The sequence below is a fragment of the Nicotiana sylvestris genome, chromosome 10 (assembly GCF_000393655.2).
Source record: "Nicotiana sylvestris chromosome 10, ASM39365v2, whole genome shotgun sequence".
NCBI classification, from domain to species: domain Eukaryota; kingdom Viridiplantae; phylum Streptophyta; class Magnoliopsida; order Solanales; family Solanaceae; genus Nicotiana; species Nicotiana sylvestris.
Window position 1 is genome coordinate 156,248,914 of NC_091066.1, and position 22,841 is coordinate 156,271,754.

At 35.3% G+C, this 22,841-nt stretch overlaps 1 protein-coding gene across 1 annotated transcript; it reads right to left on the reverse strand.

Moving 5' to 3' along the window:
- Positions 1-15,986: 15,986 nt before the first annotated feature.
- On the reverse strand, positions 15,987-20,988 carry LOC138880363 (cytochrome P450 CYP749A22-like). The gene is made up of 5 exons (XM_070160371.1): positions 20,556-20,988; positions 20,019-20,242; positions 19,693-19,926; positions 17,260-17,632; positions 15,987-16,449 (listed from the first exon to the last, which is right to left on the reverse strand). The coding sequence occupies exons 3-5, from the start codon at positions 19,722-19,724 to the stop codon at positions 16,021-16,023; spliced, it is 834 nt and encodes a 277-aa protein (XP_070016472.1). The 5' UTR covers positions 19,725-19,926; positions 20,019-20,242; positions 20,556-20,988; the 3' UTR covers positions 15,987-16,020.
- Between the last annotated feature and the right edge of the window lie 1,853 nt (positions 20,989-22,841).

Below are 22,841 nucleotides of genomic sequence, written 5' to 3' on the forward strand. Positions count from 1 at the left end.
AACAATAAAAACCCCCAGCACCGGAAAGCAGAAGATTGCAAAAAGAGGTCCCAACACAAATTCAAGCGCGTGAGTCAAAAGGAAGAAAAGACGCGTCTTGAAAGAAGCGTCTTGTGAACATTAAATTATGCCCAGCATAACAAATCTGATGAAGAGAGCCGTATCCCCAGAGGAACCGCCGAAAAGCTTAATGAAGAAAGCCATATCCCCAGTGGACCGAACAAAATGATGAAAACTGGTATTCAGAAAAGCAAAGGGCCGATGCCATCACCAAATTCACGGAAGAAAAGCACCGGAGGAAACACAAGCCGAAAAGAAAGCAAGGCAACAAGAACAAGTTGCAGTCTAGCCTAACTTCTTGTTTTCTTTTAAGCACGGTGTAACAAGGATATCGGTAAGCAGTGGTAATAGCATGCAACAACAGTAACATTGCAGTCCCACGGTAGTCCCAGCTACCAAAACTTCCCGAACTACATTGACCTGATTCCTGTTTAGCCCAGGATATGTAGGAAACCTCTGAAGCAAAGCTTCGGTCAAATCTTTTTCAAAAAAAATGCTTCAACGGAGTACGCGAATGGGCAAAAATCGCTCGCTTTATCTTTGCACGAAAACCCTTCATGTCTTCGGGCAAAGAGGGGCAGCTGTAAGCACGTGATTTTTGCCCTATATGAGAATTACTCCCAAAAAATTCAAAATAAAATGATTTTCCTTGGTGTGCAATTTTGAGAATTTTTGTGACATTTTTGGATAATTATTTGTATTTGTCCGTTCCTGTTTATTTGTTAAATTAATAAAAAAATACAAAAATATGTCGCATTTTGCATGTAGGATTTAATTCTACAATTTTTAGTAATTAAATTTGTTTTACAAAAATTAAAAATTACAAAAATAGGCATCTTTTGCATTTTTAGCATTTAATATCCAAATATATAATTTTATGCTTAATTATTACTTAATTATGCATTAATTGTTATTGGGAGTTAACTTGCGCTTTTATAACTTAATTTAGTTCTTAATAATAATTTAAGTATTTTTATAATTTAGTTTTAGAAAAAAAAAGAGCAAAAATATAAAGAAAGTCGGAATTGGGCCTCTTCTTCAATTTCAAACCACAAGCCCAAAATATTGTCCAACCTTCCCCACGACCCGGTCCATTGCAAACCGGGTCGACCCGGTCCATAACCCAAAAGACCCAACACCCCCCTATCTTGCATTTCAAAAAACAAAACAAAAGAAAAAACCCTAAAAAACCTAGACTAACCATCCGCCCCCCCTTATCTTCTTCTTCTTCTTCTTCCTCAAGCTTCAAGCAAGCAACCATGGCTTCCCCCCCCCTTGCTGCTACCCTGCTGCCCAACGTCGACCACCCTCACACGACCTCCCCCTCCTCATCTTCATCCTCACAGAACCTCGCCATGAACGACCCCGCCTGCCAGCTCCTCCGCGCCGTTGCTGCTGCGTCGTCTGCTGCTTCAGCGGCATTGCTGCTGCTGCTGCTGCTCCGTCGAGCTCTACTAGCAGCGACTTCCATGGCCATGCCGCTTCTTCCTTCTGCTTCATCTCCATCTCCTTCATGCACATGGCTGTTGCTGTTTCTTCCACCCTCGTCGTCGCATCCAAACGACCCTCGTCGCTGCTGCTTCCTCGCCGCTGCTGCTGCTGCCCGCGTCCACCATTTACACAGCCAGACTGCTGCTCACGTTTCTGCTTTCATCTTCTCCATCCAAACAACCAAACGACCCTACTGTGCATCGTCGAGCAGCTGAGTCTAAACCAAACCTCGTCGCCTGCTGCTACTACTTCATCGCTGCTTCAGTTGCTTGTTAAATTCGTCTTCGTCGTCGTTTGTCCAAGTTTTGGTTGGGGTCGTCAAAACAGTCCATACAAGTTCATCGTTGGTCAGTCATTGTTCGTCGTTTCGATCTGGTTAGTGGTTTTTGAGTTTTATTTTTGTCCGTATTTCGTTTTGATATTCTCGAATCTAAAATCGGTAAATATTTGATTTTTGTTTTGTTCGTGTTCATTGTTTTGTTAATTTTTCAGTTTGTTCATGTGAAATTGTTAGTTTAATGTTTGTTAGATTCAAATTGAAATTTAATTAATTATTTCTTCAATTTGTTTCATGTATTTTTTCAGAAATTGTTAACGTTGTTTAAATCGTTTGAATCCGTCATGTTTTGTTGTTTAAAATAGATTTTAATGCATGTTTATTCTTTGTTTGAAGTTCATCCAGTAATTTAATTTGAGTTTGTTTTGGTTTTTGATTTGTTGATTTAATTTGAATCATGTATTTGTGTTGTTAATATTGTATCCTTGCTCATCCATTTTTTGTCTATGTTAACCAGGATTGGTTCTCAATATGGTTAATTTATTTCCATTAATTTGATGTTGTTCATCTGTGTTCATATGATTTGTTGTTGAATTTGCTGAGAAATTAGTCATATTGGCTATATTTTGGTTGAGATTGATTAGGTGAATTGGTTATAGCTGATGGGGTAGTTTGGTAAATTGCAGTATGTTCAGGGGTAAAATGGTAATTGCAATAAGGTCGGAGGGGTAGTTTGGGAATTGAACATTTTGAATAATTCTTTATGTTAAGCATGGGGGACAAATGTAATGGGGTGTGGGTGATATAATTGTTTAATATAATGGGGGGCAAGACATAATGTAGTGGGGGGAATATTGTAATTGTTTATGGTAGACATGGGGAACAAGATGTAATGGGATGGTTTGATATATTTGTTTAATGTAGTGGGGGGTGAGTGGGAAGATAGTGGGTTTGGTAGAAGAAAGTGATTGTTTTATTAATGGTTTAAAGGGTTTGGGATGGATATAAATAAAAAAACTTGATCAGATTTTTGAGGAGGAGAGAGAATAAAAAAGGGAGGAGAATACAGAACAGAGAGAGAAGAGATAAAAATTGGAGAAATTTCAAAACTAAAGGAAAGAACAAAAACTGAAAAAAAATCTTCTACTTTCTTTCATTGTTTGAAATCAGCATTAATTGTTGTTGTTTCATCGAAGCTTGAAGCTTTTTTTGGGATTACTACTCCACCGGATTGCAAACTTTGTTCCTGGGTTGTTACTGTTGCTGGGTTGTTGTTGCTGTGCTGTATTGTTATTACTGCTGTTGATTCTCATCTTCATCTTCTTTTGTTTCCAATACCAGGTACATGACTGTAATACTAGCTATTGCAAGCTAATAATGTGGAAGCATGAATACATATGAAGAATGAAATTTTGAAGTTTTAATTTCATTTTTTTGTTCCTTTTATTGATTGTATTTAAGCTATTTCATGTATTACTGAATAATAATTGAAATAAGAAAAAATAACATAAGTTAGTCTTTAATGAATCGGTTTGGCAAAACGGGTTAATTCACTAGTTATGAAGGTTTCAAGATTATCAACAGTAGGTTAATCATGACCAAGTAGCTAAATTTAGCTAAGGCATGAATTTAAATTAATTTTCGTAAATTAGGCATTAAGGCATGATTTGAGTTCAGGCAAGATTAGAAGAACGTTTAAGTCTAATAAACTTTCTAATAAGCTTTAGTAATTATGGTTAAATCTAGTTTCAAATGGTTGTGAATAATTAATCTCAATAGTTTTTTTTATAACAATGCTGAGTTTTAATCTAGCTGTATTTGATTCTTTTGAATATTAGTTGTCGAATTTTTATTTTATTTATAATTTCGAATTTTTTGAATAAAATTCCTTTTCATCAATATTTGTATTAATCTAGCAATTAGTATGTCATGCTTTCTTAAATAAATAAAATAAAAACTCATAATTAATTAGGATTTTCTTTCTTTATTTTAGAGACTAATGTTAATAGGAAAAATGTAGTCGCTTTAGGATTTGTCCATTTAAAATAAATGACACGAGCCTCGCCAAATAAAACACACAGATTGGTTAGGGTCGTCAAAACAGTCCATACAAGTTCATCGTTGGTCAGTCATTGTTCGTCGTTTCGATCTGGTTAGTGGTTTTTGAGTTTTATTTTTGTCCGTATTTCGTTTTGATATTCTCGAATCTAAAATCGGTAAATATTTGATTTTTGTTTTGTTCGTGTTCATTGTTTTGTTAATTTTTCAGTTTGTTCATGTGAAATTGTTAGTTTAATGTTTGTTAGATTCAAATTGAAATTTAATTAATTATTTCTTCAATTTGTTTCATGTATTTTTTCAGAAATTGTTAACGTTGTTTAAATCGTTTGAATCCGTCATGTTTTGTTGTTTAAAATAGATTTTAATGCATGTTTATTCTTTGTTTGAAGTTCATCCAGTAATTTAATTTGAGTTTGTTTTGGTTTTTGATTTGTTGATTTAATTTGAATCATGTATTTGTGTTGTTAATATTGTATCCTTGCTCATCCATTTTTTGTCTATGTTAACCAGGATTGGTTCTCAATATGGTTAATTTATTTCCATTAATTTGATGTTGTTCATCTGTGTTCATATGATTTGTTGTTGAATTTGCTGAGAAATTAGTCATATTGGCTATATTTTGGTTGAGATTGATTAGGTGAATTGGTTATAGCTGATGGGGTAGTTTGGTAAATTGCAGTATGTTCAGGGGTAAAATGGTAATTGCAATAAGGTCGGAGGGGTAGTTTGGGAATTGAACATTTTGAATAATTCTTTATGTTAAGCATGGGGGACAAATGTAATGGGGTGTGGGTGATATAATTGTTTAATATAATGGGGGGCAAGACATAATGTAGTGGGGGGAATATTGTAATTGTTTATGGTAGACATGGGGAACAAGATGTAATGGGATGGTTTGATATATTTGTTTAATGTAGTGGGGGTGAGTGGGAAGATAATGGGTTTGGTAGAAGAAAGTGATTGTTTTATTAATGGTTTAAAGGGTTTGGGATGGATATAAATAAAAAAACTTGATCAGATTTTTGAGGAGGAGAGAGAATAAAAAAGGGAGGAGAATACAGAACAGAGAGAGAAGAGATAAAAATTGGAGAAATTTCAAAACTAAAGGAAAGAACAAAAACTGAAAAAAAATCTTCTACTTTCTTTCATTGTTTGAAATCAGCATTAATTGTTGTTGTTTCATCGAAGCTTGAAGCTTTTTTTGGGATTACTACTCCACCGGATTGCAAACTCTGTTCCTGGGTTGTTACTGTTGCTGGGTTGTTGTTGCTGTGCTGTATTGTTATTACTGCTGTTGATTCTCATCTTCATCTTCTTTTGTTTCCAATACCAGGTACATGACTGTAATACTAGCTATTGCAAGCTAATAATGTGGAAGCATGAATACATATGAAGAATGAAATTTTGAAGTTTTAATTTCATTTTTTTGTTCCTTTTATTGATTGTATTTAAGCTATTTCATGTATTACTGAATAATAATTGAAATAAGAAAAAATAACATAAGTTAGTCTTTAATGAATCGGTTTGGCAAAACGGGTTAATTCACTAGTTATGAAGGTTTCAAGATTATCAACAGTAGGTTAATCATGACCAAGTAGCTAAATTTAGCTAAGGCATGAATTTAAATTAATTTTCGTAAATTAGGCATTAAGGCATGATTTGAGTTCAGGCAAGATTAGAAGAACGTTTAAGTCTAATAAACTTTCTAATAAGCTTTAGTAATTATGGTTAAATCTAGTTTCAAATGGTTGTGAATAATTAATCTCAATAGTTTTTTTTATAACAATGCTGAGTTTTAATCTAGCTGTATTTGATTCTTTTGAATATTAGTTGTCGAATTTTTATTTTATTTATAATTTCGAATTTTTTGAATAAAATTCCTTTTCATCAATATTTGTATTAATCTAGCAATTAGTATGTCATGCTTTCTTAAATAAATAAAATAAAAACTCATAATTAATTAGGATTTTCTTTCTTTATTTTAGAGACTAATGTTAATAGGAAAAATGTAGTCGCTTTAGGATTTGTCCATTTAAAATAAATGACACGAGCCTCGCCAAATAAAACACACAGATTGGTTAGGGTCGTCAAAACAGTCCATACAAGTTCATCGTTGGTCAGTCATTGTTCGTCGTTTCGATCTGGTTAGTGGTTTTTGAGTTTTATTTTTGTCCGTATTTCGTTTTGATATTCTCGAATCTAAAATCGGTAAATATTTGATTTTTGTTTTGTTCGTGTTCATTGTTTTGTTAATTTTTCAGTTTGTTCATGTGAAATTGTTAGTTTAATGTTTGTTAGATTCAAATTGAAATTTAATTAATTATTTCTTCAATTTGTTTCATGTATTTTTTCAGAAATTGTTAACGTTGTTTAAATCGTTTGAATCCGTCATGTTTTGTTGTTTAAAATAGATTTTAATGCATGTTTATTCTTTGTTTGAAGTTCATCCAGTAATTTAATTTGAGTTTGTTTTGGTTTTTGATTTGTTGATTTAATTTGAATCATGTATTTGTGTTGTTAATATTGTATCCTTGCTCATCCATTTTTTGTCTATGTTAACCAGGATTGGTTCTCAATATGGTTAATTTATTTCCATTAATTTGATGTTGTTCATCTGTGTTCATATAATTTGTTGTTGAATTTGCTGAGAAATTAGTCATATTGGCTATATTTTGGTTGAGATTGATTAGGTGAATTGGTTATAGCTGATGGGGTAGTTTGGTAAATTGCAGTATGTTCAGGGGTAAAATGGTAATTGCAATAAGGTCGGAGGGGTAGTTTGGGAATTGAACATTTTGAATAATTCTTTATGTTAAGCATGGGGGACAAATGTAATGGGGTGTGGGTGATATAATTGTTTAATATAATGGGGGGCAAGACATAATGTAGTGGGGGGAATATTGTAATTGTTTATGGTAGGCATGGGGAACAAGATGTAATGGGATGGTTTGATATATTTGTTTAATGTAGTGGGGGGTGAGTGGGAAGATAGTGGATTTGGTAGGAGAAAGTGATTGTTTTATTAATGGTTTAAAGGATTTGGGATGGATATAAATAAAAAAACTTGATCAGATTTTTGAGGAGGAAAGAGAATAAAAAAGGGAGGAGAATACAGAACAGAGAGAGAAGAGATAAAAATTGGAGAAATTTCAAAACTAAAGGAAAGAACAAAAACTGAAAAAAAATCTTCTACTTTTTTTCATTGTTTGAAATCAGCATTAATTGTTGTTGTTTCATCGAAGCTTGAAGCTTTTTTTGGGATTACTACTCCACTGGTTTGCAAACTCTGTTCCTGGGTTGTTACTGTTGCTGGGCTGTTGTTGTTGTGCTGTATTGTTATTACTGCTGTTGATTCTCATCTTCATCTTCTTTTGTTTCCAATACCAGGTACATGACTGTAATACTAGCTATTGCAAGCTAATAATGTGGAAGCATGAATACATATGAAGAATGAAATTTTGAAGTTTTAATTTCATTTTTTTGTTCCTTTTATTGATTGTATTTAAGCTATTTCATGTATTACTGAATAATAATTGAAATAAGAAAAAATAACATAAGTTAGTCTTTAATGAATCGGTTTGGCAAAACGGGTTAATTCACTAGTTATGAAGGTTTCAAGATTATCAACAGTAGGTTAATCATGAACAAGTAGCTAAATTTAGCTAAGGCATGAATTTAAATTAATTTTCGTAAATTAGGCATTAAGGCATGATTTGAGTTCAGGCAAGATTAGAAGAACGTTTAAGTCTAATAAACTTTCTAATAAGCTTTAGTAATTATGGTTAAATCTAGTTTCAAATGGTTGTGAATAATTAATCTCAATAGTTTTTTTTATAACAATGCTGAGTTTTAATCTAGCTGTATTTGATTCTTTTGAATATTAGTTGTCGAATTTTTTATTTATTTATAATTTCGAATTTTTTGAATAAAATTCCTTTTCATCAATATTTGTATTAATCTAGCAATTAGTATGTCATGCTTTCTTAAATAAATAAAATAAAAACTCATAATTAATTAGGATTTTCTTTCTTTATTTTAGAGACTAATGTTAATAGGAAAAATGTAGTCGCTTTAGGATTTGTCCATTTAAAATAAATGACACGAGCCTCGCCAAATAAAACACACAGATTGCGGGGCCCTCACAAATGCATGCTTTAAATTGCTTAGACTTCGTGATGGACCGTTTAGCAAAATTCCACGGCCCTACCCAAAGTAGATGATACGCTAGTCGCTTGAGGCGCGCCTTTAACAATTTAATTTTCTTAAACTCGGGTGCACATTGATGTGACCCAAATCCAAATCTCAACGGAGTCAAAGTGTGTCGACGACCACGGGTACATTGATTGTAACGCGGTTCGAGATACATTTTTACAACGTTGCAATTCCTTGTAAAAAAATAATAATAATAATTATGAAAGCGGTAAAAAGTTAAAATTTGCACATAAGTTCATATTTGTATAAAATCAGATAATCAAGCCGAATATGATAGTTGAGCGACCGTGCTAGAACCACAGAACTCGGGAATGCCTAACACCTTCTCCCGGGTTAACAAAATTACTTATCTAGATTTCTGGTACGCAAACTGTAATATGGAGTCATTCTTTTCCTCGATTCGGGAGTAAAATTGGTGACTTGGGACACCCTAAATCTCCCAAGTGGTGACTCTGAAATAAACAAATAAATCCCCTTTCGATTGTCTTTTGATTGGAAAAAACTCCTTGTACCCTCGTGGGGGCGGAAAAAGGAGGTGTGACACTAGCTGCACAAATAGTCAACACCGTAAAGTTCCCCGGCAACGGCGCCAAAAAGTGATCGCATCGGACTCAACCTGAGGAAGAGTGGGCACTAATACTTTTACCCAATAGCGGTATCGGGGTCAATTTTTCACAGGGAACTTCAATTTGGAGTTGCGTGTTTGTATAGTCTAGGACTATGTTTTAGCTCCTAATTGATCTTTTAACATTTTTGGTTTCCTTTTGATTAATAGCTACAATTTATCAACTACAATTGTAAAACTAAGTTATGCTAAAATTATGATTCTAAGTTGTATGCAATATAGAGAAAGGCACTAGGGTCGTGGCATGTACCTAGGTGGTCAACTAACGGGTAGAGATTCCTAATGCAAGAATGATGACTATGGGACTTATGCTATAACCATTGCACTTTTGCACTCACTCTCACACCTCTCGGTAGAGAGAGTGATTTTGCCCAATTGACTCTCTCGAGACCAATTGGGTAGGCCAATTTGCCCAAGCAACTTATGGTTCAAGTTGGGTAATTACTCTCTCGAGGTTTAACCCGTTAATTGGGACTACCATTCTCATGGGTCCATCCCAATTCCTTGTTAGAATTAATCTTGGGGTCATAGACTCTCTTTCTCAAGAAGAGTCAAGACTCACTAAGCTAGACTTAGTGTTTGCAACCACCAAATCTTAATGAAAACATAAGATTAATTCAAATAACAAATACCCAACATCATTCATGCACTAAACAATCACACCCATTAATTACCCACACTAGGGTTGAGCCACAACCCTAGCTAATGGGTTTAGCTAGCCATAATAGGAACAGAAATTGAAGAAATAATAGATGAAATTGACATAACAATTAACTACAATGTTAATCTACTCAAATCCACGTTAATACTAGAAGAAATTGCCCAAAATAGGCTAAAATCATGAAATCCCAAGTTTAGTTGCTCTATGCTCTCAAAACAGATCTGGAAAAAACTTGCTGCTAAAAAATAAAATGTTCTATTTATACTACATAGGAAAAACCGGACAAAAATATCCCTGAGGGTCTGGCGCGGACCGCGCACAAATAACGCGCGGCCGCGTAGGGTTTTGGGCCTTCATATCTTGCTTCTGGCACTAGGGGACGCGGACCGTACAAAAGTGACGCGCGACCGCGTGAACTTCATCCATGCGGACCACACTGATTAGGTGCGCGGCCGCGTGGGCTTTTGCCTTGAATGATTGAGTCTCTGATACTCTTAGGCACGGACCGCGTGAAAAGGGGCGCGAACCGTGCAGCTTGACTTGAAGATATCATGGCCTCTGAACTTTCCTGCGCGGCTGCGTGGCAGAACAGTGCAGACCGCGCAGGTTGAACTTGAAGATGTCCAGCTTTTGAACTCTCCTGCGCGGCCGCATGACAAAACAATGCGGACCGCGCATGTCCTTTTGATCCCCCCTTTTAGTTGTCTTTTGACACTTGGCAGATTTTACTCCTTTTTGAGCCGATCTTTAGTATTTGTCATCTTATCGCTCAAACCTGCAATCAAGCGCAACATGTAAGCATTTTGGGACTAATTTCTGGCAGTTAATGCATAAAGCTTAGGTAAGAATGGGTATAAAACATGTAGAATCATAGTTATCATCCTTCGCGTTGATCCTTTCTGCAAGTACCAAGCCCTTGGTAATTCCGACCATGGTTCCCTACAAAACTTCCTTCTAACAATCTTTTGTATTCTTTCTAACATTCCTTAGTCATAACCTTTGCTCTAATACCACGTTGTCACGTCCTTAGTCTTAAACTAAGTGCACATACGACACTTGGCAACTCACTCACGATCTTGCATAACTTGCTCACGTTCTTGTTATGTCAAGTCAGCCCTACTACACTCATGATCGCTAAGAGAATGGAAGAAAGAACACATGAGAATTGCCAAAGGAAGCTTTTGTATTAGAGAGAACTTGATTATTTTGCTTGGTTGATGAATTACAAATGAATGCTCCTTATTTATACTAATCACATGGGGGCTAGTATGTAAATAATAATTGTTCTACAAGTCCTTCCGTATTTACAAATAAGTCCTTCTCTAGAATATTCTACATAGCCAGAATCAACAATTCTATAGGGTTCTAGGGTCTTCCTAAGGAAACCACTATATTTCTCTAGAACCTTCCTACAAATGCATAAATATCTAGAACATTTCCAAGAAAATTCTCCATAGTTCTAGAATATTCCACCAAGATCTAGTCCCTAACTTATGTAACCATTCCATATGGTAAAGTATATGCCAAGTGGCACCTATGTGGCATGATGGTGTGGCAGGTCTGACATTATTCCCCTATTTAAGTCTTCCTGTAGGTATGTTTGATGGTTAATGACTTGAGGGGATATGAGGTTCGGGTTCCGAGAGGTTCGAGGGTGATTTGGGATGCTTAGTTCCTAACTTAAGGCTTAAGGTTAAGGTTGGAAGAGCTGACCAAAGTCAACATTATGGGTAAAAGACATCTGATTGGTGACTTGAAAGTTATAATAGGTTTAAATAGTAATTTTGGACTAGGGTCTCGGATGGCATGGGTTTGATTCGACACTTCTAGTTGAAAGTTAAAATTTTGAACTTTAAAAAGTTTGGGATCTTTGATTTGGTGCTTGATTCTTGGTTTTAATAGTGTTTTTAGTTTTTTGTGTCTTTGGACAAGTTTGTATATGGTATACAAACTTATTAGGATGATTGGACGGGATCCCAGGGGAGCTTAGATGAATTTCGGGTTAGTTTCGGCATTTAGGATTGAACTTGAACTGCTGGTTTTCTGGTACATTTATAGAGTTGAGTCTCGCGATCATGTAGAAGAAATTTGACCTGGGGGTGGGGAGGGGGGTAGGGAGGGGGAGTGATTTGTGAATCGCGGTCGCATGGAGGATGTTCTCGATCGCTAAGGATCATCTGTGTGTGCATTGCATTCACATGGGAAAAGGCTACGATCGCGTAGGAGACATGCCAGTTGGCCATTGCAATTAAGGAATGAGCTCCATGGGTATTTAACATTTGTACATATTCACCATTTTTTAGACCTAAACTTCGAGAAATGGCGATTTTTTAGGAGATTTTCATCCCAACTTCAAAGGTTAATGATTCTGACTTAGATTTGATTTAAGATATCGAATAACCATGGATTTTTATACCTAAATCTACGGATTTTGAAGAAAGAAAAAGAGTGTTTTGGCCTAAAGAATAATTATTTTCTTTTGAAATTCTGAACATCAATTTGAGGTTGGATTTTAAAACGAAGTATATATTTAGACTCGGGAGGCTATGGGTAACCGAGTATTGCGTTCTATTTGGGGCTCCACGCATGTGAATCTGGGTTGATTTTTGTTGACTTTTTCTAGTTAAAAATTGAATTTTTGGATTGGAATTGATTCCTAACGTATTGGTTGACTTCTTTGAGTGTTGTTTGGCTAGATCTAGGTCATTTCGAGGGGAATTTATAAGGAAATGCGTTATTTAAGAGTTGAAGCTATTTTGTAAGGAGGTAAGTCTCTTGTCTAACCTTATTAAGAGACAACTTTCTTCCAATTGAACCTATGTGCTACTTGCTATGTGATTTCAAATAGAAAAAAAAAATCTCTGCCTATTAAGAAAGGTGGAATTGCATAAATTTGGACTAACAATATACCACAACAATCTACCCAATTCGGAACCATCTATCTGTTTTGATTGTTTGTTTTGTTATATTTTGTTTATTTACCTAAATCCTATTATAAGAATAACTTCTCTTTGCTTTTTCAGATGGGTCAATTTAACCCATCATTGAATCTATTATAAACTAACACATTTTAAATTAAATAAAATAGATATGTTTAACCTTTATATGCTGATTTTGACACCCAAAAATTCACGTCTAACCAATTACAAAAAGCGAAAAAGCACATTCCAAGAATTGTACGTATCAAAATTACTCTTAAATAATAAAGCATTACTTTCTTATATTATTAAAGACATATAGCTTGTTCGGCCAAGTTTCTCCAAGTCTAAAGCACTTTTTTATTTTATTAAAAATGTATTTTTTTTTTCAAAGTTGAATTGTTTGGCCAAATTTTTAGAGGAAAAAAAGTGTTTTTGAGAAGAAGCAGAAGCAGTTTTGGAGAAGCAGAAAAAAATAGTTTATCTCCAAAAATACTTTTTTGAAAAATACTTTTGAGAAAAATACACTTAGAAGTAGTTTTTAACAGCTTGGTCAAACACTAATTGCTGCTTAGAAGTGATTTTCAAATTAATTAGCCAAACACAAATTGTTTCTTAGTAAAAATACTTTTGAAAAAAATACTTTTAAAAAAAATACTTATCAAAATAAGCTGATTTTTTCAGTTTGGCCATACATGCTAATGGTACTATTCAGCATTATAGAATCTGATGGAAAAGTAATGTTATTGAAGATATTTTACCGGAAGTTGATAATAAGGTCTCCAATTAGCTGGCATTATAATCTAGTATTAATGTTCTTGTTGACCAATTTTGGAATATAGAAATCCATAACTAACTATAGTTTTTAGTGCTTTTTACGGTTTCACGCGGTTAAAATATTGATTGTGATCTTGTTAGAAACATTTATTTATTCCTCACAAGAAGGGAAGAGTTGGTTCCAGCAGAAAACAATTACTACTATAAAGGATATTCAATTTAATTACGTAACATATAATTTTAACTTGTCTGGCTGCTTATGGCAGTGCTTATAACTTTTGAACATAAAAAAGTTGAAAGATTAGGTGTGAAATATTGAATCAAATATCATTAATCAAATTTATTTCGTTTCTCATCCGAAAAATCACAAAAACTGTCCACCCCTACCATTTCTTTAAGAAAGAAAAAACTTAAGGTAAAAAGTCATTCCGTTTTAAAAAAAAAAAAGAGTACTAGATCGACTCCACCATTATAGTTGTTCATGATAATGTGATGGATGGATAAAATTCATCAGGGATAGATGTAGAGTATTAAAGTTACGAGATCAATTGAACTTATATCTTTTGACGCAAAACATAAATTTACGTATAAAATTTATTAAAATTACAACAAAGAATATATATAAAATTCATAGATTTAAAAATATAATAGGTTCAATACTAAGAACCTTAGATGTTGGATCCATGAAGTTTAAATTTTGGATCCACCTCTAGAATTCACCCACCTTTAACAAAAGTCCGAAGAAACCCCCGTTAGAGAATGTTCATTTCATCCTTAATGAGCACTAGTGGCGGACCCATGATTTTGTGCAAGCTGGTTCAATCTTAGAAGTACATAACTTTAGTCGTAAAATAGTAGTTTTCAAGTGGATTCAAATAAAATATTTATACCAAAATTACGCAGCTTTAATCGTAACTTATAGATATACACAGTATTATTTTTTGATGAAGCGGGTTCAGTTGAACCCACTTGCCACCACGTGCATCTGCCACTGATGAGCATGATGTCGCACGAACTTGGATTAGTTAGACTCGTAAATATCGAATACCAAATGATTATACAAAAATATAAATTCTTCATTCTTAAGTTACTTTATTTTGTCTATCATTTTTATTTTATTTTATTTTTTCCATCTGTGTTTTAATTTGTGTATTTGTTGTCCTTATGGACCTAGCTAGTCGACTACTTGTGGAATTGTAGTCATGAAGGATGAATAGCAAGGAGAGCCAAGAAAACACAAAAAGAAAGGTCTAATATAAGGAAAAGAAAGAGAAAAAAAGGCATCGTGCCTTAATTGATCAAATACTACCATAAACTTCAATGCATATATTCTAATTAACTCCAACATTCTTCCATTTTTTCTACAGTGCAAATTAACTTGGACAACATGGGTAACAAACTAGTAACAATCACGAGCAAAATATATATATCAAGATAACTTAAAACTGATAAAGGGTAAAATTCTCCATCTTTTTGCTACACGCCGTCTCTTAAGTTCCATTATCGTTCTTTCTTGGTTTCATGTGTTTTTTTCTTCTATTTTAAACCTTCCACCCTTCAAATAAGAAATCAAATAAACTTAAAGAAAGAGCGGAAGGTTTAGAATGGAAGGAAAAAACACATGACAAGATTATTGATGAAAGAAAGTTACATCAATCTTGGATATTTATAGGCCCGGGAAAATGTAAAAGTTAATAATTGACATGGAATTATAATACTTAATGAAATTCAATAAACAGATTTAGTGTATGAATGCATTGATCAACAACAACAACGATCACCCAGTAAAATCTCACAAAGTGGGGGTCTGGGGAGGGTAGTGTGTATGCAGACCTTATCCCTACCCCGAAGGCGCAGAGATTTTGTTTCCGATAGACCTCGATGGAAATAAAACAAGTATGAATGCATTGATCATGAATAATTAATCCCACACTCAATTAGTTGACTATTGATATTCCCAAAGAGTACAATTAATTTTAATTGCAGAATTCCCAAGTCTTTTACCTTTAATGTTCATCAGTTTTCCAAGTGGAAATAAAAGCAAGAGAAAGTGACCGTCAATATCTTATCTACTTTTACACTTAATTCAATATTTTGGATGCTAATTAACCCTGTAGTCTTCCAATAATGCATGCAAGTGATCTTTATAAATTACGCTTCTTTGTCAAAAGTAAAATGCTACTCCTATTATTACTACACTACAGAATCAAGAACTGTTGAATTCATTTAACTATAATGGGTTCCTCTGAAAGCACCACAAAGAACTCAAACGAAAGAAAAGCTGGGCAAAATGGGGAGCAGTTGTCTGCTGCTGCCACAGATTCACCAGAAGAAGTGATACAAAAGCTAGCCTTAGTAGCTGGTGTAGCTTTACTAGGATGGGGCTTGAACAAGCTAATCGATGGAGATTCGAACGAACGAGCCAATAACAAGAAAATGATGAAAGCTCCAGGGAGGGACTATTACATTTACAGGGATGACTTTGAGCGTGATCCTACTGGCTATTTCCGCAACCTTCGCCGTGATTAAGTTACCATGCATTCAAAAGAAAGCTTGTTAAGATTGTTATGGAAACTAATATAGAGTCTTGTTTCGTATTTGACGTATTTGGTAATCACTATGTGCTGTTGTTGCGACATCTTTTTGGTCTATATTTTTGTGCAATGAACTTCATCTTTTAATTGTCGTACGTCTTAATTCTTTGCATTTCCTATCATGTTTTCTGTTTTGGTTTACTTCAATTTTATCCATTGTTGCTTTTGTTATGCTTCCTATTTATGTGTGTGATGGCGGCGTGCCAAGTTTACCGACTACAACAGGTTAAACTACAGTGATAATGTAAAAAAAAAGTTTAATCTGTTCGCGTATATAAGTTAAATCCAATATCTATTGACCAATAATCAAGTTCCTGTTTGTCTTTACATACAACAATAGACCCTTAAATCTTGTGGAGAATGATTTTAACTCCATGCTGTGGACGAAGCATAAAAAGCTGAACAGGAGAATGAACATAACTTGGTGAAACTGTAAACATATAACGTTGTAGAATCATCGAAAGAGTAACTTTAGATTCAATCATAGCAAAGTTCAAGCCTAAGCAAGTTCGAGGTCCATAACCAAATGGCAAGAATGCAACTGGATTGTTGTTTGTAGCTTTAACAACACCTTCAGCAAATCTTTCTGGTTTGAAAATATGTACATCTTCTCCCCATATTTTAGGATCATGTTGAACTGCTAATGGTGATATATATAGCTGCATTTGAGGTGGTAAAGTTAGCTTCCCTAGCTGTACTTTCTTGTTTACTTTCCTTTTGATGAATGGCACCGGAGGGTACAATCTTAAAGATTCTTCAATAATCATGTTCATCTACATTGAAAAAAAAACGAGTAAAAATACTAATTAGATACTTGGAGCAACGATTAAGTTGTTTCCGTATGACCTATATGTTAGGGATTCAAGCTGTGGAATCAGCCACTGATGCTTGCATCAGGATAGGCTGCCTACATCACACTTCCTTGGAGTGTGACCCTTTCCCGCACCCTGCGTGAACGCGAGATACTTTGTGCGATGGGCTGCCCTTAGAGACGATTTAGCTTAAAAATAGTTGAGAAGCACTAAGCGATAGAAAAATACTTTTAAATGTTGATGTGTCAGGTTAAGTGCTGATAGTTAAGCTATTTTTTTTGGTTAAAATAACTAAAGTGCCTTTTAATTATTCACAAACATATAAAATGAAAGGTTTCATTTTAAAAGATGTTAGGAATAGAATAGTAAAAACTTGGTCAAATCAAGTGTTTATAAATTGAAAATACATAAGTTAGGAACGACCAACATATAACTTTTGGGTGATTTTGATGTATACGCGTTTTTGTGTAATAATCCAAAAAGTATTTATAAGCTGATAACTTACCCAAACACCCTCTTAGTATATACTTATTCGAATTGATATATGCATGCAATAAAATGGCAGCACGGTGCACTAAGCTCCCGATATGCACGGGTTTTGGGAAAGGGTCGGACTACAAGGGTCTATTGTACCATGCATTTCTGCAAGAGGCTGTTTCTACGGCTGAAACCCATGACATCCTGGCAACAACTTTATCAGCTACGCCAAGGCTCCCCTTTGATATATGCATGCAATATTCAAGAAAAATGATTAAAATCCTCAATGCTTACTATTTTCAGTCTTGATAGGCCATCTGCGGTAGGAACATTTTTGCCAAATGATTCAAGAACTTCTTTTCTTGCTTTTTCTTGCCAATTCTTGTTTGTAGCTAGCAAGAGTATAGTCCATCCAAGTAAAGAAGTAGTTGTTTCATGACCAGCAAAATAAAATGTCTTGCATTCATCAACTATATCTTCTACTGAAATTGGCTTCTCATTATAATCTTGATAAGCCTCTAAGAGTTTCCCAAGGAAATCACTTCCAAAGTTATGTTCTTGCCCAAAAATTTCCTGTTGTCTTTTCTTTATTATTCGAGTAATACTGTCGCGTATGCCCTGCTCCAGTTTCTCTGACTCTATTTCATCTCTGCTTTTCCAAATTTGACTACACAAAATTTAACAAGTAAGTTAATTTATGAGTTACTGTTCTTCCATGGTTGGCGCTATTTCGCGAATGGTCATTCAACTTTCAGTCTATGATACTAAAGTCATAAAACTAACTTTCGGTAACTTTTGAAGTATGCCTATATACCGTAGAAAAAAAAAACTGAAAATGTTAGATCTGGTCTTGGAGAAAACAAGCAGGATGCCACATGTATTGAATATAATTAAGTATAATCATGTCAGTAACTCACCTTACATAATATCCACGCGATACCATATATAAAGGCAATAGCTCATTTTTTTTGACCCAACCTAATACCCAATGTCTTTCACCAAGCGCACATCTTGGGGCGCTCTATAAGTGAATCAAAAATTGAGGTTTTATTGTTTTTAATGGTACCACGGGAATATTATGTGAGGTAAGTTGTTGAAATCGCAATCTACTTGTGTTTCCAATGCCCTATTTGGCATTTTTTGGCTTTTATTATTTTCTATGATTAAGGGTGTCAAATGGGCGGGTTGGGCTGGCGGATTAAAATGGGCTGAGTTTATTAGGAGGATGGTGGAACAGTACAGAGATAAGAAGAAGGATCTCCACATGGTGTTTATTGATCTGGAGAAAGCGTACGATAAGGTTCCTAGGAAGGTCTTATGGAGCTGCTTAGAGGATAAAGGGGTCCCGAGTAACTATATTAGGGTGATTAAAGACATGTATGATGGAGCTAAGACTCGGGTTAGGACAGTAGGAGGCGACTCTGAACACTTTCCAGTTATTACGGGGTTGCACCAAGGGTCTGCGCTCAGCCCATTCCTATTTGCCCTGGTGATGGATGCACTGACTCATCATATTCAAGGGGAGGTTCCATGGTGCATGCTATTTGCTGATGACATTATTCTAATTGACGAGACAAGAGGCGGCGTCAACGAGAGGCTAGAGATTTGGAGACATGCTCTTGAGTCTAAAGGTTTCAAGTTGAGTAGGACGAAGACGGAATACCTCGAGTGCAAATTTGGAGTTGAGCCGACGGAAGCGGGAGTTGAAATGAGGCTTGACTCTCAAGTCATTCCCAAGAGAGGTAGTTTCAAGTACCTTGGATCGGTTATTCAGGGGATCGGGGAAATTGACGAGGATGTCACACACCGTATAGGGGTGGGGTGGATGAAGTGGAGGTTAGCGTCGGGAGTCTTGTGTGACAAGAAAGTGCCACCGTTACTAAAAGGTAAGTTTTATAGAGCAGTGGTTAGGCCTGCCATGTTGTATGGAACTGAATGTTGGCCGGTAAAGAACTCACACATCCAGAAGATGAAAGTAGCAGAGATGAGGATGTTGAGGTGGATGTGCGGGCATACAAGGATGGATAAGATTAGGAATGAAGATATTCGAGAGAAGGTGGGTGTGGCCCCCATGGAGGACAAGATGCGGGAAGTAAGACTCAGATGGTTCGGGCACATTCAGAGGAGGAGCACTGATGCACCGGTGAGGAGGTGTGAGCGACTGGCTGTAGTGGGCACGCGGAGAGGTAGAGGAAGACCTAAGAAGTATTGGGGAGAGGTTATCAGACAGGACATGGCGCGACTTAGGATTACTGAGGACATGACCCTTGATAGGGAAGTATGGAGGTCGAGCATTAAGGTTGTAGGTTAGGGGAGAGTGTGAATATTTCTACAGCACAATAGAGTGAGACTATCCAGTTAGGAGTTAGACTAGGAATGTCATTGGTCGTCTATTGATGCAGGGCTTTACCTTCTAGTTGTAATATACCAGCCATCTATTTCATATTTCCTATTTCGTATTCTGTATTTCATATTTCATATTTCATATCTCTTATATATTGTTGTTATTTTATTACGCATTTTTATGGTACTAATATATCATCTCCTATTGCTTTTTTGAGCCGAGGGTCTCCTGGAAACAGCCTCTCTACCATTCGGGGTAGAGGTAAGGTCTGCGTACATATTACCCTCCCCAGACCCCACTTGTGGGATTATACTGGGTCGTTGTTGTTGTTGTTGTCGTAGATACAGAGTTAAGTCTATGTTGCATCTTGTGGATGGACTTACCTTGATGCCAGGAAATCTAATTTTGTGAGCATTTCTGGAAACTAGCAAAGCTAACTTCATCAGCATCTGAAATATATTCTTTCCTTCTAAGTAACTACTTCCAAATGCAGTCCTGGAAATTATTTCTGATGTTAATATCCTAAACTCTTCAAACACTTCAATTTCCTTTTCTTCATGCATTTTCCACTTTTCCAGCATTGTCTCACAACTCATAATCATCATTGGAACCATACTCTGCATTCACAAAAATTATTAACAAAATTAACACTATTGGAAACAGAGAACTTGGCATATAATATATTTCAAAAAATGCACAAGAATTTTACTTTTAGGCTTTCTCAATGGAAAACATGGTTGGCTAGTATCCTCATTTTTGTCCATTTTTCGCCTTTAGACGACGAAACACCATCTCCTAAAAGCTTCTTGGAAAAGCCTTCAAGATCTATTTTAGGAAAGTTGTTGTTTCTATTACTCAGTATTTCTTTGAGAAGTTGTGGTTCAGTCACTACTAGTTCAGGTTGCAGTCCATACCAATAGAGAAAATTTGCCCCTATTATGTGACAATAGAAACAGAGAAATATAATCAGTAGTTTATATAACCATATAAAACAACACATTTAAAAAAAAAGGTAATCCGGTACACTAAGCTCCCACTATGCGTATGGATTCGGGGAAGGGCCGGACCACAAGGGTCTATTGTACGCAGCCCTACCCTGCATTTCTACAAGAGACTGTTTCCACGGCTCAAGCCCGTGACCTCCTGGTCACATGGAAACAACTTTACTAGTTACGCCAAGGCTCCCCTTCTAAGATAACACATTAAAAAGATATTTTCAAATGAATTTTTTTGACATTTATATTACCATAGACGTTTTTCCAAGAAAATACATGAGGTAGAATTCTTGGAAATATGTCATGTGACAAGTGATTCATGGATTTTGTTATTGAGTCTTTTCTCATTTCCACAATCTCTTTAGTGTTTCCATGTAAGAACTTGTATGTTGGACCTTGGATTCCTTGTGATCTCATCAGAAATTGTTCGCGAATCGGACTCCATAGCTTCTTCAAGATCCAAAAAAGGAGAATTAACAAAGAAATGAAAAGAAAACTCGCGATAATGATTATCATTATATGATGAATGATGTTCGCGATTTTTCTGAATCCAGATATCGAATAATGGACTTGAGTGATTTTGGTTTTCTAGTGTATTCGACTAAGGTTGAGAATATTAGCTTGAGTTAGCAGACAAATAAAATTCAGATACTGGCTTTGGCTTCATCAATAGCATTTCAAATTTGCATATTAAATCCCTGAATTAATTGTACATTAGCTATTGTAATATCTAAGATCACTATTCTTGTTTTTTGCTCTTGGCAAAGGTTTGATATGAATAGATGGTGTGGTCCATGAAATTTTAGGTGTCAACAATGATTAGAATGGATTATTTCATGCCAAAATGCAGTACAATAATTCCATATATAAAAAAGAGGTTGAAAGTGAGAAGTTTCAAGAGTCAAGACAAATAGATATAATGATCTCTCTTTTTCTCAGTACATGCACAAGATTATTAAACCTTAAATAGATTTTCAATATTATTTTATATTATAGTAATTGACTGCTTATTGTTCAGTCGCTTTTACCGAAGTATGTGTTTTAGATGATTCCATAGGCCATATGAAGTATATGTTTGATGCAAAATAAAAAAATCATGAGCATGTCCTCTCAGTCAAGCCTGAAAGTCGAAGGCCAACACTTTGGAGATTTCATGTAATTACAAGCGACTTGCATCAGGGTAGGCTGCCTACACTACACTCCCTTGGGGTGCAACCATTTTCCGAATCCTACATGAATGCGAAATGCTTTATGCATCAGGCTGTCTTTTTTTTTTTTTTACGAGCTAGGGCTTTGTAATTGAGATATACATCAGTCACCTTGGTGTTAAAGCTAAAAATGAGACTTAAACGCATCGTGAAAAATTATAAGCTAAACTTCATTCCTATTGTAATAATAAACAAACAAACAAAAGGGGAAAAGATTGAAGGATTAACTCTTATTACAATCAAGATTTGGAATATATTGTGAAGTGGAAGTTCATAATCAGGACACCATAGCTTGGACCACATGATTAATTAATTTATTGTGTGTACCTTTTTTTTCATTAGAAAATGATCCAAAAAAATTGTTGATGACTGTGTGAGGAAGACAGCATGTGGACTCTACTGAGGTAATAATAATGCTCAATAATGATAATCTTTACTCTTCATCCTCTTTAATGGAATGCAGGTACGCAACTGGATAATCCTACCATTACCCACACATACAGGGAGCAAAACTAAGCTGCACATTATCTAGCTCAACACGGTTCGTCTAACCATGCTCAGGATTGCACAACAATCTTCACTCAACCACCAGATTTTTTGTTACCACAACTACTAGCTGATCAACAAGGCACTGCCTTCCCAAGTTTAGTCAAATCCACCAATACGACGGACTTGTGCTACAGCCACCCCATTTTGGCATATGACCAAGCAGCTGGTCACTTTTTTTGATAACTCCTTTAGTAATACTGTGCAACCAGCATGTTAGACTATCACTAATGTGTTACTCTTTTTCTCTTATAATATTACTTCGTCTAATTTTCATGTCTTAAAATTTGCTGATGGTATGTGAGGATTACATAATTATAAGATCACTTTGATTTAATATTCTTTATCTTTATCTGTCTTTTATTACAAAGGTTATAAGAAAATCTATGATAATATGAATCCAAGAATGGTACTATACCTGGTAATATTGGGTGCTTATTCAAGTACATTGTGGTCCTACCTATGGTAATATGAAATCAATAATGGTACACAATTTGTTGATATTGGTATTTATGCAAGTAACATGCTGTCCTTCTCCTAATGACATTCAAATCATTAGCTTCTCTTTAATGTAAGCAGCCTTGCCTTTATATAATTGTGTCTGAATGTAGTGATATCTTGACTTTTAAAAGCGGTCACTTATACAGAGGCGAATCCAGGATTTAAATTCTATTGGCTCAACTTTTAAGGTTCTTAGTAGGGGTGTACAAATGAAATCGACAAACCGCACCAACCTGATAATCCGAGTCAAACCGAGAAAAAAAAAACTCGACTATGGTTTGG

Excerpts from the sequence above, each read along its gene's own strand:
- LOC138880363 (XM_070160371.1), bottom strand. The coding sequence starts at position 19,724 with ATGCTCACAAAATTAGATTTCCTGGCATCAAG. Across the intron at positions 17,633-19,692 it reads TTAGATTTCCTGGCATCAAG|TCAAATTTGGAAAAGCAGAG; the intron begins GTAAGTCCATCC and ends AATTTTGTGTAG. Across the intron at positions 16,450-17,259 it reads GCCTATCAAGACTGAAAATA|ATGAACATGATTATTGAAGA; the intron begins GTAAGCATTGAG and ends TTTTCAATGTAG.